Source organism: Mytilus galloprovincialis, chromosome 1 (assembly GCF_965363235.1).
Source record: "Mytilus galloprovincialis chromosome 1, xbMytGall1.hap1.1, whole genome shotgun sequence".
Classification (NCBI taxonomy): domain Eukaryota; kingdom Metazoa; phylum Mollusca; class Bivalvia; order Mytilida; family Mytilidae; genus Mytilus; species Mytilus galloprovincialis.
Genome location: NC_134838.1, coordinates 122,844,398 through 122,863,537, shown reverse-complemented (window position 1 = coordinate 122,863,537; position 19,140 = coordinate 122,844,398). Strand labels below are relative to the sequence as shown.

General features: G+C 32.8%; 1 protein-coding gene and 1 long non-coding RNA gene across 2 annotated transcripts; both read left to right on the top strand.

Moving 5' to 3' along the window:
- Positions 1-1,770: 1,770 nt before the first annotated feature.
- LOC143056488 (uncharacterized) lies at positions 1,771-5,316 on the top strand. The gene is made up of 2 exons (XR_012972375.1): positions 1,771-2,008; positions 5,264-5,316. It is a non-coding gene; the product is annotated as an uncharacterized LOC143056488 (long non-coding RNA).
- Positions 5,317-8,858: 3,542 nt separating this feature from the next.
- Positions 8,859-18,329, top strand: LOC143056478 (cytochrome c oxidase subunit 5B, mitochondrial-like). Its single transcript, XM_076229559.1, has 4 exons — positions 8,859-9,014; positions 13,991-14,097; positions 14,879-14,984; positions 18,048-18,329. The coding sequence occupies exons 1-4, from the start codon at positions 8,900-8,902 to the stop codon at positions 18,158-18,160; spliced, it is 441 nt and encodes a 146-aa protein (XP_076085674.1). The 5' UTR covers positions 8,859-8,899; the 3' UTR covers positions 18,161-18,329.
- The last annotated feature ends 811 nt before the right edge of the window (positions 18,330-19,140 follow it).

Below are 19,140 nucleotides of genomic sequence, written 5' to 3'. Positions count from 1 at the left end.
ATTCTAGTTCTACACAGTTCCATTCATTTTTTTTGTTTTTTTTTTTGGGGGGGGGGGGCATATTAAACACTGTCCATAAACAAAGAACATAGACCATGGGAAATAAGTATCCCGCTTCTTGAATTCGCTAAAAAGCCTTTCTGTAATCTATCTACATGTTCCTCGTTTATGGATCATTATACAGAGAATGACATATTAACATGATAGATCAATCTCATGTTCATGTAACGGTCATTAAGTATCTCTTCTGTCCTTCCGACGGTCCGCTGGTATCTTGATGGACTGCTGAACATCCCGAATTTAATTTGTAAAATCTAAACGGATCAACAGCAAACACATTGCTTTCTTTGTTGTTAATTCATTTTCTACCCAGTTTTCCTGTCGAACGTATGTTGTTCTTTCCTTGCGTTTTGGCTTCTTTAGCAAATAAAAAACTGACTGCCATGAAAAAGTCAATAGTCCTAAAATTATCATTAAACATCAAGAAATAAAAATGTCTATCTACCCATCTCTATCTGATGATAACCACTTTTCATATCGATGACACTGCGATATTTATTTTTCTCCGGTTATCTCGGAAGGGCTGGTAGTTTTTTCTTGTACACTCGTTGAGTTGACTAAAATCGATACACAATCGCAATTTTCCTTTTTTTTACATAAAGAGACCAAGGTGAATATGATTTCTTTATAACTTAATCTGTTATTGTTTAAGCTTGTAACATTTATATAACTTTTTGTGGATATGCAAGCAATTGCTAAACTAGTTCAGTTCTACGTAGTCGACATTATGATATTGCTATTTTCTTGGGCATCTTTTAAACGATACCCAAAACATCACGCCTTCCATAGTTGACATTATCTTACTTATGTGTAACTAGATATACTATCGGCTTGTGCGCTGTGGTTACTAACATAACGGTATGTGGTCCGAAGTTTCTTAGTCTTTCGTTTTCTATGTTGTGTACTATTATTTGTCTGTTTGTCTTTTTATTTTTTAGCCATGGCGTTTGGTTTATTTTCGATCTAGGAGTTTGACTCCCCCCTTTGCATCTTTCGCCCCTCTTCTTTTGTTGCATGAATTTAAAGTATCATTTAAATAATGACAACAGTAGTATACCGCTGTTCGAAAGTCAATAATCGACGGAGAGAAAACAAATCCGAGTTACAAACTAAAACCGAGCGAAACACGTCAACAACGAAACAACAGAAACACTGAGGTGCAACAAAAAACAAAAGACGGCTCCTTAAGCACAATTGTTTTCTGTTTATAGGTAATACTAGTAGTTAGTCTAAAATTGAAATTGTATAGAAGGTCTCGATTCATACAGAATAAATTAAGACACAGAGTCAACATCATTAAAGCAGGAACCATACAATACAAGTAAATAATATTATTAGAGGATAGATAAGCGCCCGCACCGTATGGCTAATCAGAATCAAGGCCAAATAAGCTGTGAATAGGAATGAATACAAGAGTCGACAAAATGTTTTGGCGTGCATTTTATATGTCGTAGTGACGATCTTAGATACAGCTTTGTGTTTTATAAATACAACCAAACTGAATAATAATGTTGTAAAAAGATGGTTACTTCTTTTATTTATGTCTTATTTAAAGATGGAAACGTTTATTTTTCTTAATCTTTTGTTATGTCGGTTACGTAATCATAAGAACAGTATAAATTGCTAGCTTGCAAGTATAAGATGTAAATTAGTATTTTGATCCTAATCCTTTCATAAGAAGTGCAATACATTCGTCACTTAACTGATCAGTTAAGGCAAGACAATTTACATGTATTATGTAACGTACGATGTCGTGTTTAACAGTTGAAATTTTCTTTGTATCAAATATTGTTTTTGTGTATGTGTTTTTCACACAGATTTGATGTTTAACTATGATTTGGATACTTATGTCACAGCCTTGCGAATATATACAGTTTTTTTTTAAGTTTTGTTATCGAATATGTGAATGTGACTGAGTGCACGTAGTATATGTAGTGTTTTTACAGAAGTAAGTGAAACTTGCTTATACATATGTTGTTAACTGAGGAGTTATATTTATATATGTAAAACTTATGTAATATGGATATACTTTCTTATTTGTATCATTATGCTCATGAGGTGAGTACAAATTTGAATCGAAAGTATTAAATGTGCTGTCGTGTTTTCCAACAATAATTCTTAGTTCTCTCTCTCCCCCTCCTCCCCCTCCTTACTATGGAAAATTTGTGTTGAAGTGCATATCAATTTGATGATGTCTGAACTGTATGTCGACAGACCGAAACAAATCTGTTGATTATCTAGTGAATAGGCAATCACAATGGTGTCCCATGTGTAGCCCCTAAATGTTTTAACATCAAAAGACATACATCAGTCAAAAAGTAATAATCAACAGAAAGTTACATCATGACGCGTAGAACTGCACAAAGATCAATATTTCATTACGTGTAGTTTCATATTTTTATCATGGATTACATGTAGACAATCTAAATTCGATGAAAATGGACCACTATGATCTTGGTTTCCAAATGCAAGCATCAATTATGTTGTTTCAGCACCACTGATGATAATCTTCATGGCGTTGGTGATTTTATTCCTTGGCATCTAAAAACAAAAGGTTGATCGGATGTTGACAGAATCTAATCCAAATGCAAATTGTTCACTGCATTTGAGGTTCTGTGTAGAATTCTCTTCAAACATGCTTCGCAAGGACACCCAGTGTACACGCAAATTGCACCACAAGTTCTATCTGTCAAGAAGTTATTGGTGCAGGTAATTTGCCAGCGAATTTTGAAATAGGCAGATGTGTAGATGTATTTTGATGCAGAAGGTATACTGACAAATGGCGTCAAAATTTTTGGCTTTTTATATACCGAAGGTAAATTATTTTTATTTTGTATGCGTACATTACCAAAGATTACGTCTACACTGACCAATAGTTTGCACAAATACACAAAAACAACCGATTATATGTATAACACATGTATGTTAATTACGAGGCATAATTACAAAAAAGTCGAAAAATTGGTTCAGTTTTCTTTGCACTTTGCATGACTTGGCATTTCCAACTTGAAATCATTTTGTTAATAAAGTATTGCTGTGCTTTCTAAAACATGCAACTGAAAAAAAATGTTGTGTCGCAACCTTTTTTCATTGATTGGATTAGATAATGGAGGGGCTAATCTTTACATTTTGTTTGATAGATACCTAATAGTGCATTTTTCATTCTTTGTCTGATTATTTTGAACACATTTTATTTTTTCAATGCATCTTTGTTTTGTTATGAATCTTTCGTCATGATTAAGAGACATTAGATGAAATCATTTTGCATTTACAATCATTCTGTTGACCCTTCGTGTTGACCACAACATCATGCCTTTCTTATATGTGCTGCTATGTCTGTTGCTTTGACATCTTTCCCGTCTCAGAAAAGTAGTACGAATCTAAAACTATATTGTCAATGCTTTCCTGTCTTACTAAGAGACACACAGTATACAAAATTATTTCAGTATGCCAATAAGAAAGCTCATTCTGAACAGAATGATTGTTATTACATAAATAATATACAATAATTCAAACTTGATAAATCGAATATTTCATTAGTAAGTTTTACTATACAAATCACTGGTAACAAAACAAAGCATTTTTGACCAATTGCAAAATGAATATAAACATGGATCCAAATAACTGAGCTCATGCCAGTGCAGTGCATGCATATAGTGTTTTATACCTGTGCTTTTTATTTTTTATTTTTGTGTGACAATTTGATCTGTTGTTTTTTCTTTTTCTTTTCATTGCTGTTATCTGCTGTGCTTATCATTCTAACGTATTGCTTTTTTTTTAAATATTCTTTCCTTTGCATAATATGGTTTTAACTTTTATATATCATCTATGGTATCTTAATGTGCGCTGCATATGTTTAAAATTGTGTTGCTTTTATTACTTTTGTATGTGTGTATACATTTTGTTATTCAGTCGATTTAAAACCTCATCAGAGCTTGTGTTTATGTTGTTTATTGAATATCGAAATAAAACTTTGAATTGAATTGAATTGAAGGCGGACTTAGAGGGGACCAAGGGTACCCGGCCCTCCCCTTTTGATGGGGAAACATGGTTGATTAAAAAGGGGCTCATTGAAGCATGACTGGGGTGCCCCTCTCTTAAGCAATCAGTGGGCCGCACATTTATGAAAATTTCTGGATGCACCACTGGAAATCAACTGGTTAATAATTATAAATACGATTGTTTTAACATATATAAGCAAAGTTTGATACAATGCATGTAGAATATAAATCATGATATAATGCAACTCTAGCAGTTGTATCTGTAAACACTGACACTTTTACTTAGACCTAACCAACTTAGGAACTATAATTATCATAATATGCTTTTGTGCACAATCTTTTTTAATAGCTACTGTAGGATATAATACACATATTCCCCTGCATCATTATTCAATTAGACGAACTTGTTCTCGTCATTCATTTTCTTTCCTAGATGGACATTTCAAAAACTTCTCAAGCATCCTGACATAACTTATAAATATATACTGTTTCAATTTTGATAAAATTGTCACTTTTACAAATTAAGATAATACGCATTTCTTTAGCTCACTATTTCCAATGACGCCGTGAGATTAATCAAATGCACAAATTCAAATTAAATCTAAATGTTATAAATGTTCTTCCTTTGTTGTCACAATTTGCCGACTTGAGCATTTCTCCATTAAATAAGTTAAATGTCCTGAATTTTATGAATGTGTTTTGGTTAAACTTTCATTATTATATAACTGGCTTTCAAGTTTTCAATGTTTATTAGAAATGATTCCTATTTTTCAAATATCTAAGAATTTCTTGTTAAAGGCATGCCATGAATTTTTTTTGTAAACCATATAACAGAATAGTCATTTTGACACCTTTTAAAGTATATGACACCGATATTTCACAAGGTCTAAAAATATTGAATAAATAATTCATAAAAGTAGGGAAACTAACAGGTTTACCTCCGACTCATAAATTTAAAACCTGGTGTATGAAGTTTCCCTGGTAATGTTGATATGTTTTTCATTTTTTTATCGATACAATTTTTTACTATAATTTGTGTGTTCACTTAGCCTGAGAAAAATAACCATATATTTCAGATCCAACACGTAAGTAAGGTATTATGTTATTATTAGAATTGTAATAATGGTTTTGTTTGCATTATGAGAGGCATGAGTAAAAAAATTGCTTCACATAAAAAAAAAGTGTCCCTGTCTTTTTTTCAGGAGCTGTTGTGTATATCCACAGAAAATTCAAGAAACTAAATATCACAACTAAGTATGTGTACTGTTGTATATTTTCGATATATTATTTTTCGTATTTTATTTTGGAACTTTTTTCGGCCACATTTGTTTACATTTACATACATAATTCACAGGTAATCGTTTCACTTAGTTGTTCGCCCCATCATCTTAAATCAACAAATGAAGTAAAATCAAATTAATGCCTGGTAAGAAATGTGAATTGATACTGCAGATGTTTTGGTTAAGTGTTTTAAATGTCTATCTTGTTTAGAGGACACGGCGAGTCACGTATACATGTATTCCTCTCTCCACAGGATCGGGCCGAGTTGTTAGGTACGAATTACTGACAAAATATGTTTTCGCTGAAGAAAAGTATAATTTTTGCATAATTTTATTTTTCACATCCGTATCACATTTTCTGTTATCGTCATGAAGTGGATGTAAAGATACAATGTAATACTCACTTTATGGTCGATTTGCAAACCTTTTAAAAAGCCGCGGTATCTATCACATGTTGTAATCCCTTTGTTGTATGTCAGTCACTGAATTCTGAGTTATACTTTTGAGAGTTGAAATACACATTGTTTTAGATATACACTGTTAATTGCAAGCACTTCATCTTACCTTTACCGAAATAATTACATATCAGTATTTTCTGGTAGTAAAATTGAGAGTGGAAATGGGGAATGTGTCAAAGAGACAACAACCCGACCATAGAACAGACAACAACAGAAGTGCATGGCGTTGGTGGATTAAGGATTTTCGACGGTGATCGGCATTGTCATATATGAAACAAACATCAACTAGAAGTTCGAAGTAACCTAGAATGAGATAACAGTGCAACAACAAACATATACATTTTGTATGCAGGTAGTCATGCATACGCCTAAAATAATGCAATGATGATGAGCGCTCTAACCTCTGAAACACCCTACAGTGGCGGATCCAGCCATTTTAAAAAGACGGGTCCCAACCCAGAGTAAAAGGGGGGGGGTTCAACTATATGCTCCCATTCAAATGTATTGATCGTCCAAAAAAAAGGGGGGGGTTCCAACCCCTGGACCCACCCCCCTTGGATCCGCCACTGCCCGATATAGACCCCAGTATTCGCATACTGTTAATCATAATTTAGCACCAAACTACAAAGAATAATAAGACCCGTGACAATCATTGACGAATAGAAACAATTTTTTTTTTAATCATATGTTAACAAACAGATGAAACTGTTACCCAACGATACTACAAATACATTTAAGAGGTCGACATAGTTATGGTCTTCAACAATTCAATTTTCAGGTGTGTATACATACATATACAAGCCTTGTCCTTTCCTAGTCTTAAAAGTTCAGGACAAAACATTAAGATATAATAAAAGACAACGAATAACTAACAATTGCAACATTCCCGACTTTGGACACGTGAACATTTTACGGGTTCAAGTTAACTAGTTTGTTTTTTTAGTTATCCATCCTTTTTTCCACCAAAAAAATCTCATAGATTCTAATTCGCTTGCCATGGAAAATAATAATAGAGGATCAACATTTATAAACTTTTTTATTAGTCCCCTACCGACGAAGTCGAAAGGGACTATATGTTTGCCCTCCGTCCGTCTGCATATATCTGTCTGTTCATCTGTCAGTCCGGCAAACCAGTTTTCCAGGAATTTTTTTCTTCATGCTTGAAGATATTGATTTGATACTTGGTTAATTGATTCATTACGACAAGTTACAGGTCAAGTTCAATTTTCTCAATTTTAGCGAAGTTTTCTCTTTGTTTAGTTAAAACCGTTTCTCTCGAATTAAATTGTTGATGAAACACTTATTAATTAGTAGAATTCTGTTCAAAGGGAATAAATTCATTTTTAAAAGATTTTTAAAACAAAATGACCTTTTTGAATTCACGGTTTTCCTTTTCTTTGGTAAGATGATTGAAGAATTTGGTGGTAGGTTTGTGTGTCATTCTTGAAGATATTGATTTGATATTTAGTATATAGTTTTATCATGACAAGTTACAGATCAAGTTTAAAGTTTGAATTTTGTTCCTGTCTGATAGTTATGGTCTGTTGACAATAGAAAATTCACTTAAATTATCAGTGTTCAACAGTTTTTTTTTTTCGTCATGCTTGAAGATTTTGACTTGATATTTTTATGTAGTTTACACCGAAACAAGTTATATATATATAGACCACGTTAGAATTTCGTTACCGCTTACAATGAATTTGTTAACGATAGGGGACTACTCTGTATTGCAATGCAATACTCACAGAATGTTTTTTTGTAATGACTTTAATATCCGGCGTATGAAAATATAAGAATAAACTCAATAAGTGAAAATATTTAAAGAATAATAGATTTAAAGAAAGAAATACAAAAACAAAATATCATAGCCGAATTAGGAGGGTTATTCCCAAAATGCCTGTGGTTTTGAACGGGTTTCATGATATAACAAAACTTCATACCATTTTTTTAACTTTTTAATAATATCTTATATTGGCCAGAATCTATTTGCGGCCAATTAAAGTTTTAAAAGGTATCAATTGCGCAACTTTCTATTTTTCTGATGGCATTAATTGCGCCAATAATTGAAGTCATACTGCGCCACATTTATCTACATACAAATCATTGATGTATCAATTATTTTTTTTGCTTTATACGTTTTCAAGATAGAACAGTCAACTGAAACACGCCCGATTATAAAAAGATGCAATCAACTATCTCTTTTTTGATAAATGTTTTGCCCATTTAAAAAAAAATCTCCAAATAACTGTCGCCCGGGCAAAAATGCAAATAATCAATTTATTTTCTTTCTTTGGATGTATTCGGCTCAATCTATGCTAAAGAAGATCCACTTGTAGTTGCACCTACATTAATTGCCGGAGGCTGTATTATGAAAATGGGTCTATAATTTAAAAGTGTACTCAAATCTCGAATCTTCAAACTATAATTTGACTAAAACACATCGGTTATACGATGCATAAAATTCTCAATTATGCAACCTTTATTCAACTGATAAAGCCCATAGAAATTGATGTAAAAAATTCAAATACAACAATTTGGCACTTTTACCTTCTCTTACAAAGATTTCTGTTTCTAATTGTATTATATGTCTCTGGTTTAACAGAGACATCGGGTCTGTGTGCGGAAGTCGTCACAAGTTTTTCTAATATTTCATTTTTGATTTTTTTAAGATAAGAACATGAATGCCTGATTACTTCAGATGTGGATTCGGCATATTATAATTTTGTATGTATCTGATAGTCATTAGATCTACTATATATGCATCTATTTAAAATCATCGGGTAACTTGAACATTTTTAAACAAAATGTATTTAAAATAATCTGCGCAAACTGTGCCCTCTACGTTCAACTCTTTTATCAAGACAGAAAAATCATGTACTTTAATATTCCAGAATATTTGTTCTGTTTTTAACTTTTTTATATATAGGATTTTTAGTTGATTTATGCAGAGACATGTATTTATGTCTCTGATTTATGATATATACATGACTAGTATTGGTGACGAATCTAGCGAACGGGCCGAGTTAACTAAACAACTAAATGTAAATCTCGCATCACGCGAGATTATTTAAGTGCGAGATTTTTATGACCTTCTGAAAATATGGCCTCTCCGCTCTGCAGAGTGGGATACAACGTGCTTAAAAGGGCTTTCTTACCTTTAGCAAGGCCATTGTCAACCACAGCATGTCGTAGGGATAATGAACTCGGTCACTGGAGTATGCAATTTTCATATTTTTACCCTCAAATCACATACGATGCTGTTGTTATAGCAAACATCCCCTGTAGGAAAATTCTATTTGTCATACAATCACCAAATACTACAACCGGTACTTTTAATCATCGAATCATACATTGGTGAAGCAACCGGACGGTTTCTGTTCAATATACAGACGGTTCGAGTAAATCGCATGATATTTATAAACATCATATATTTGACAGGAATCCTTGTCATTGCCAATATTTTTTTTCAACTTTCAAGGTGAAAAATTATAAGACACAAGTAAAAGCTTTTCAAAAAAAGGCTAGCCACCTCTTAGCTAATGAAAATGGAAAGCGTTTTTGCTTTGTAGATTAATTCATTCAGAATAGCCTTGTATATCAATCAACAAAATTTACCACACACGTTATGAAGTAGTAAATCGTTGAATGTTTTGTGTGTTTAGAAGATTCTGCTATTTATAGATAAAAGTTACCTGTTTACCAATATGCATGATCAATGACCAGGCAAAATCTAATTGCTAAAATAGAGAGGACAAATCTGATACTTCAGGGATCTCCATGGATGAAAATTGAACCATGGAGGAACTTTCACCATTACAAACCGTGTATACGCTGTACAGTGTAGCGCGATCAGAAGTATTTTATCCCTCCATACAAGGAATGGTGAACATGCTAATTCATTGCTTATTGAAATTATATTTATTTGAATTTTCATTATAGAATTAGAAGTGTCAATATGTTCATTTATTGCCGTTTTTAACCATTCAAATACCAAGTCTTCATGGTCCCCCCTTAGTCGAGAATGACCAAAAGCTGTCATGAAGGTCCCCATGTAGATCTCTTGTATTTTTGGTAATTGTTATGGGGGTCTAAAATCATATGATGTGGAAGCTTATTTTTCATGGACACTGTCAAATTCAGAACCCATTACCGGTATGGCTGATTTGCAGCAACAACAAAACGATTCGTACGGGTTATGTAAAAGGTTAAAGAGATTTGTAAAGCAAATGAAAAGGTTTTTAATGATTTTATCTGACAAATTGATGCTGTGCAACATGCATCTTTCGAGTCTGAATAGAAACCGGAAACGCGGATGTATCAATTTGATTGTAATATACGAAATGAATTCGGAATTACGATACGATATTTCTTTACAGGAAATATTTATAAGTTTTTACTTTTAAACTTTTAAAGTCATTTTAAATTATCGTTACAGCAGTACTCGAGTTATTTGTGATGAAATAATATTTACTAATTTGCGTCTTATTTTGTACTTCTTAAAAAAGGGGGATGCTGATTGCGTAAGTCAAAATAAAGCACGTGTTCGACTTGTTAAACTGTTAACTGGATTATTAATTTATTTATTTAATCCAAATTATCATAATCATTTGCTGAAACTTAGTTGATTAATTCGACAAATGGATCGTCTATCCTCAGATAGTATTCTCCTGTCTGGTTTGTTGATCTACCTCTACAAGCTCAGGTACAAGTGATTAGCGATCTTAATCCGGATATCCCTCAGGCGTTAGAACTGTGTTGGATTATAACACAAAAAGCCTGAGGGTTATGCAATTACATGCATTTGATTATAATTGATAAAAAAAATGGCGTCGGGCTACAAAAAATGATGAAGTTTTGAACGATGGCGGAAGACAATTTAACGATGGCGCAAGATAATTTAACGATGGAGCGAGTCATTTGACGATGGCGCACGACATTTGAACGATGGCGGGGCGCCATCGTTAAACAGGCCATGGAGATCCCTGATACTTTATGGGATTGAAAGACAGTTACTAGGTTTGGATTGTCCTAACCAATCAATGAACTTTAATTATTCACGTCTCATGATATCTTCGAATCAGGTAGTAAGAAGCATTCAGCGCACAGACTGCGCATCTTTCAATTCTTAATAATGTCTCATCGGAGACTCGGAGATGTTAATAAAATATGAAGACAATAACAAGAAATAGTTACATGTAATGAATATACACTCAGTTTACAGCATATAAACATGTTAGGGAAACCCTTCAAATAAGGTTCGAACTATAATGATAGAACTTAAGAAGTGGTGCCTGTATCCCTGCTCTATTAAATAATAAAACTTATAAAAAAGTTTCTGGGACAGTACTTTCAGAATCATCCATATTCTGTAGGGTAATATAGAAATGATCTATGTAAGTACAGAATCTTAATGCCCGTGCAACAGATGGAGATTTTAATTTCCTAAATATTTTGTGCGCTCATGGCGCAGCTGTTCATTTTAACAAATGCTACTGCAATTATTCATTTCATATACACATATTTATAATTCCTCCACATTTGGGATATACAACACAACATTTCAATCTTCAGTTTTGCACTGTAACAGTCATTACAGTATTCCAGTAACATTTTATTATTATGGGCAATTTTTTGTTTATTTGTACATGTCAGTGAATTTTTCATACGACCGCAAAAAAATTTTGCGTCGTATAATGGTATGATGTTGTGGTCATCGTCATTGTCATCCGAAGACGCATTTAGTTTCAGGACAATAACTTAAGTTTTAGTGAATGGATCTAAATTTTTATCAGGTCTAATACCACTAAAGGAAGGTTGGGATTGATTATGGGTGTTGTGATCCTAATAGTTTAAGAATAAGGGGCCAAAATAGGGCCCAAATTAGCATTTTTCTTGGTTTTCACACTATAACTGAAGTATAAGTAAATAGAAATCTATGAAATTTAAACACAGGGTTAATGACCACATTAGGAAGGTTGGAAGTGATTTTTTGAGTTTTTGGTCCAAACAGTTAAGGAATTACAGGCCCTAAAAGGGCCCAAATAAGCATTTTTCTTGTTTTTTCAATTACTTTAGTAGAAAGTAACAGAAATCTATGAAATTTTAACACGAGGTTTATGACCACAAAATGGAGGTTTGTCACGTGTGAATAGATTTTGGGAGTTTTATTTCGAACAGTTTAGGAATTAGGGGCTGAAAAGGGTCCAAATAAGCATTTTTCTTGGTTTTTCCCACAATAACTTTATTATAAGTGAATAGAAATCTATGACATTTAAACAAAAGGTTAATTACCAAAAAATTTGTAAGGGTTCCACGGAACCCAGTGTCTCGCCTACTTTTACTGTTAATCGCAGACTCAACTAAAATAAGGAAAGACATCAATAAAAATTTCCCTCTCGATACTGTCTTTTGATTGAAAGAAGCTTCCAAGTTTGGTAAAAAATCCAGGATAGTTTATGAATCTGATAAATGTTTTATAAACTTTAACTGCAGACTGTATGTTATGTTAACTGGAAGAAAAAGTAAGTCCATTTATAAGTAAAATACGGAAAAAGTGATTTTTTTTTCACAAAATTTACTTCTGAATAGTATCTTATGATCAGAAACAAGCTTTTGTCTAAGTTTGGTAGAAATCCAGGATAGTTTAAGAACATTAATGAAAATTTTAAAAACTTAAACCACAGAGTAAATGTTTTGTTTCTGGCAAAAAAACTAAGTCCATTTATAAGTAAAATACGGAAAAGTGGAAATTTATTTTTACAAAATTGTCTTCTTGAGACTATCTTATGATCATAAACAAACTTCTGTCCAAGTTTGGTACAAATCAAGGATAGTTTATGAAAGTTATTAAATTTTAAAAACTTTAACCACAGAGTGAATTTAATGTTTCCTCGCAGAAAAACTAAGTCCATTTATAAGTAAAATACGGAAAAAATGGAATTTTATTTTTACAAAACTTACTTCTGGATACTTTCTTATGATCATAAACAAGCTTCTGTCTAAGTTTGGTAGAAATTCAGTATAGTTTAAGAAAGTTATTAAAATTTCAAAAACTTTAACCACAGAGTGAATATTTGTGGACGCCGCCGTCGACGGAATGTAGGATTGCTTAGTCTTGCTTTTTCGACTAAAGTCGAAGGTTGGGATTGATTTTGGGAGTTTTGGTCCCAACAGTTTAGGAATTAGGGTCCAAAATTAAACTTTGTTTGATTTCATCAAAAATTTAATTATTGGGGTTCCTTGATATGCTGAATCTTACCATGTATTTTGAATCTTAATATTTGGTCCTGTTTTCAAATTGGTCTACATTAGGGTCCAAAATTAAATTTAGTTTGATTTTAACAAAAATTGAATTCTTAGGGTTCTTTGATATGCTGAATCTTAACATGTACTTAGATTTGTCGTTATGTGCCCAGTTTTTAAGTTAGTCCAAATCGAGGTAAAAAATTAAACTTTGTTTGATTTCAACAAAAATTGAATATAGGGGATTCTTTGATATGCTGAATCTAACCATGTATTTCGATTTTGGATATTGGACCATTATAGGTAAATGTTCAATTTAAATTTTTTAAGGTTAAGTTCTTATACATTTTTTACCACATTCCTTCTGTGTCAAAAACCTATGTTGTGTCAACTATTTAATCACAATTCAAATTCAGAGCTGTATCGACGACTTCTGCGGTGGTATAAAGCTGCGGCCTGTGGAGCACCTGGTTTTATCTCAAATTCTTTGATCATACTTGTTGTCCAGGACAATTATCTCTTTATAGTATACTCTCTGTTGCGAGGAAGATAGCTCTTAGATTTGAAATCAGTAGGTTGTGAAAACTTGGTCCCAGGTATTTGAAATCATTAACAGAAGTTTTGTTATGCACAGTTCTTTTAAATACTAGAATATTGAGAAATTTATTTCGTGTTTTATTAAAGACATCAGAACTTCAGGTCTGTTGAATCATATTGTTTATTGACAATATATCATTGGTATTCTTAATTGTAACCATAATTAGCCAAATTTTATTTCAATCTCAACAGTTATTCATGTGTCATATGTATACATATTTTATTTAAATAATACATTTGTGTTATATTATTATTTTTTTTTTACTCAGCAGGAACTGTTAAGACCATGGAGTCCAGTGTACTGTTGAATGATGTTATTATAATCCACTTTTGTGTTAATTTTCTCTTCCAGGCAAAAAAGAAAAAAAGATACCTGATACAATATCAGTAGATGATAGTATAAAAATTGTTGAAGGAGCAGAAAAATTTGACCTTATTGGTAGTGCTGCAGGGATTGATGTAAGTAAATGATACCTAAAATGCTCAGAGAACAGGAACAAATTAAATGTATGGTGAAGGATGATTTCAGCCAGAATGTCTGAAATCACTACTGATTTTTCAAACATGATAAATGACTTCTCTTTTTTAAACCAAAATCAAATGTCTGTTCATGCGTGTTCAATGCATGAAAATTTTGACCAAAGTCAAAAAAAGATATTTCTATATGAGGTTACTTGACTGACCCTAAGTCATTTTATTTCCGCCAGAAAGTGAAAGAATTACTGAACTTGTGTCAAAATCAAAGTTTGAGTTGCCAAACAAAATTTATTAACAATGATGTATGAACAAAAAATTGTTTTTGAAGATTTTTATGCCCCACCTACGATAGTAGAGGGGCATTATGTTTTCTGGTCTGTGCGTCCGTTCGTCCGTCTGTCCGTTCGTTCGTCCGTCCGTTCGTTCGTCCGTCTGTCCCTCTTCAGGTTAAAGTTTTTGGTCAAGGTAGTTTTTGATGAAGTTGAAGTCCAATCAACTTGAAACTTAGTATACATGTGCCCTATGATATGATCTTTCTAATTTTAATGCCAAATTAGAGAATTTATTCCAATTTCACGGTCCACTAAACATAGAAAATGATAGTGCAAGTGGGGCATCTGTGTACTGTGGACACATTCTTGTTAATTGTCTGATTGGAATTCCATGCTAGCAATTTTTAAAATACAGGACTGGTGTTTATTGCTTTAGCATTTTATATTCTTCTAATTTGTGCTAAATTATATTATGAATTTAATAATTACAGGATCCATTTGAACCAGCCATGATGGAACAGGCTTTAGAATTGGGAACATTTGCTTGTCCAAATTTAGTCCCATCTACAGATGAATGGCGAATAGTTGGATGTTTATGTAAGTATCATATGGAACACAGCTGCTATGTCCCTTTTAACCTACCAGGGTGAACTTTTGCCATCACTTTGTGTCCATCTTGCTTAACTTTTTATATTTAAATCTTTTCGTTTGAAACCATTGAACTCAACATTATTTGTAATTTAGGTCTGAATAATCAACATGACTGCCAGGTCAATTATGTGTTCTGATTGGTTGAAATTTAAAAATCTTTTGTTTTTATGTCCCATTTATGGGCATTATGTTTTCTGGCCTGTTCGTTCGTCCGTCCGTCCGTCTGTCCCGCTTCAGGTTAAAGTTTTGGGTCGAGGTAGTTTTTGATGAAGTTGAAGTCCAATCAACTTGAAACTTAGTACACATGTTCCCTATGATATGATCTTTCTAATTTTATTGCCAAATTATTGATTTTACCCCATTTTCATGGTCCACTGAACTTAGAAAATGATAGTGTGGATAGGGGACACATCCTTGTTTTGTATGTTTTTAGCCTGTTATCGTGAAAACTATAATAGATATAGATAAAATGTAAACACCAATAATTTTCACAAGGACAATTTGACAAATCAACAAAGAAGTTGAATTAAAAAATTGTTAGACGACTCCTTTTAATACAGAAATAATTACCATATTTACTGAATGATTTGTGCCATTAATCTTTAACAAAACAAAAAAAACATAAGAAAAAATAATCCAATCAAAATCAATAGGTTTTTATGCCCCGCCTACGATAGTAGAGGGGCATTATGTTTTCTGGTCTGTGCTTCCGTTTGTTCCGCTTCAGGTTAAAGTTTTTGGTCAAGGTAGTTTTTGATGAAGTTGAAGTCCAATCAACTTGAAACTTAGTACACATGTTCCCTATGATATGACCTTTCTAGTTTTAATGTCAAATTAAAGAATTGACCCCAATTTCACGGTCCACTGAACATGTAAAATGATATTGCAAGTGGGTCATCCGTATACTATGGACACATTCTTGTTCCATCTAAAAAGAGAATTTATTCATGAATTATATTCTAGTCTATAATGTTGGCTTGTGGCTCTAGTTGAAGATGCACATATATACATGTATGGGTGAGTTTTATCATCTCAATTGGGATGTAAAATGGAGATGTCTGTGTGCCACACATTTTGTCTCCTGAATAATGATTTGTACTGTTTGATAATTTTTAGCCCCTTACCAATGAAGTTGAATATTTTTATGCCCCACCTACGATAGTAGAGGGGCATTATGTTTTCTGGTCTGTGCGTCCGTTCGTTCGTTCGTCCGTCCGTCTGTTCGTTCGTTCGTTCGTCTGTTCGTTCGTCCGTCTGTCCCGCTTCAGGTTAAAGTTTTTGGTCAAGGTAGTTTTTGATGAAGTTGAAGTCCAATCAACTTGAAACTTAGTACACATGTTCCTTATGATATGATCTTTCTAATTTTAAAGCCAAATTAAACTTTTGACCCCAATTTCACGGTCCACTGAACATAGAAAATGAAAGTGCATGTTTCAGGTTAAAGTTTTTGGTCAAGGTAGTTTTTGATGAAGTTGAAGTCCAATCAACTTGAAACTTAGTACAAATGTTCCCTATGATATTATCTTTCTAATTTTAATGCCTAATTATATTTTTTATCCAATTTCACGGTCCATTGAACATGGAAAATGATAGTGGGAGTGGGGCATCCGTGTACTTTGGACACATTCTTGTTTTATAAAGTATTTGTTATGACAAGTTATAGATCAAGTTAATATTTTGTTCAAGACCAATGAATTTTTAACCGGTAGGGAACTATGCATTGCAATGCAATACTCTCAGAATGCTTGTTCAATTGATGTCATAATAACAATTCACTATCGTTTTTACCTTTGATTATTATTGCAATGCTAGTTATTACATTTTGAATTTCTGCAATACATATCTGAATAAAAGAAACTACAGTTCCAATACTTTTATGAAAAATATTATATGTAACCATAGATACAAATAGATTTTTATGCCACAATTACGATAGTAGAGGGGCATTATGTTTTCTTTTATGCCCCCACCTTCGATAGTAGAGGGGCTTTATGATTTATGGTCTGTCTATCCATCCGTCCGTCTGTCCTGCTTCATAAATGCCAACCATTATAATTTTTCTGATTTTGAGATCAAAACTACTCTATTACAATCAAAATCGAATAGTTACAGATTCCCAGTCATCGCTGTTCAATTTTGTAAAATGCGGATTTTCATCATTACTTTTACGACCTAGTCCGGTATTTAGAAAAAGCCAATGTAATGCTTCCGGTTTCTCGGGAGTCGTCGACCTATCGTTTGGTAACTAATTGACTTCCGAAGAGGCAAACTTGCATTTTATGAAGAAGCTTTCCCCTTTCTTTACTTCTCCTTGACAAAACGAAAATGTGCAAGTTAGAACTTCTAAGCAATTAGTGAATGGAATACATACTACAGATAACATGTTCAACGAAACATGTTAGTGCTCGTCAGTAATTTTTTTGGTAAATGCATGTTCTTGAATGATTACTGGAAGCTTTTCAAAAATTTGATAGATTGTTACTGATTGTGTCAAAAGTGGGTTGGCATCTATGCTGCTTCAGGTTAAAGTTTTTGGTCAAGGTAGTTTTCGATGAAGTTGTGAAGTCCAATAAACTTGAAACTTAGTCAACATGTTCTCTTATGATATGATCTTTCTAGTTTCATGTCAAATTAGAGTTTTTATCCCACTTTCACGGTCCAATTAATGTAGAAAATGATAGTGCGAGTGTACTATGGACACATTCTTGTTTACAATTATTTACATATGCTTATATTTACCCACAAATTGTTTTAATCATACACATTTGTATATGCAACAGGATGACTATTAAAAAAAATTAACCTTTATGTACCAGGTAGCTGATTAATTTCGACCAACTACTGTATTTGAATCTCGATTTTATTATATAGTTTACTAGATACATATAAATAAGGCAAAATGATTTGATACATCGTTTTCCATTACAAAACTGTAACAGTCACATCAAATTAAGCTTTTTCTTGATCCAAGACAGAGTTTTTGTTTTACCATTTATTTTTTCTCTTCAGGTGATGAAGATGCTGTAGAAATTAAGTACACAATTCTTAACAAAGGAGAAAAGAAGCAGTGTGATTGTGGAAAATGGTTTCAATTAGTTCCTGTAGAATTGCAAGACATGTGATGATGAATTTTGACTTAGACATTTATTTTACATGCATTTGATATCCAATTTAATAAATCAGCAGGAAGACTATTTTAATTGAAATATGAAAAGAAGTTGAAAAATTGTAATAATTAAAAGATGGTTGACTAGGAAAATGTTATTTGTGTGAGTAAAGAAATGACTGTGTTATGTTATATTACTTTAAATTGGGGGTATCTATATAGGGCAATCTGGGTTTTGTTTGTGCAAAATTTAAAAAAATCATGTCCAACCAACTAGATGATCTTGTTGGTTAATCTCTGGCTTTGGTTTAACGATAGACTAGAAAATTGGTAATTGCTGAATCCTGCTGAACACACAGCATTTTGGAGTAAGAGGAAAGGCTGATCAATTCTTAGTTGGAATAAAGTGTCTTGATAGGGTGGCATGTCTTTCTGTCAGTTAGTGAACTTACTAGCATGTTATAATTCTGGCTCAGTGTATTTGTCAAATGCAAAGCAGGGCCATTAACATGTTGTCATTTTGATATACATGTCATAATTGCCACTGGGTTTAGTTATCATTCCAACAGAGGTGAAATTAGATATAAAAATATTGGTATTTCTAGCTCAACAAAAGTTAAAATGTTCACACTTAGGCAATGCATGAGTATAATAAAGAGCAAATAGGGAATAAATCTGTTGAAAAAAATATTTTATCTATCTTTTCTTGCTTTGAGTTTTTAAAATTCTGTTATTCATAATTGCATGGTGTAATACCACTATAGTTTGTCACATCTGGTTTCACACATTGTACTTCATTATCTAAACACGCTTATCTGAAAAGGCAACTGACAAAATAATAATGAGTTCTAGTACAAACCAAACACGAGGTTTGATGTACTTGTGAGCCCTTTAACTGCCCCTAACCTGGGACAGTGGTGAAACAGCACAAGGCAAAACCAAACCAATAATCAGTTGGCTTAATACAATAGATCGGAATGAAGCACAAATACAATC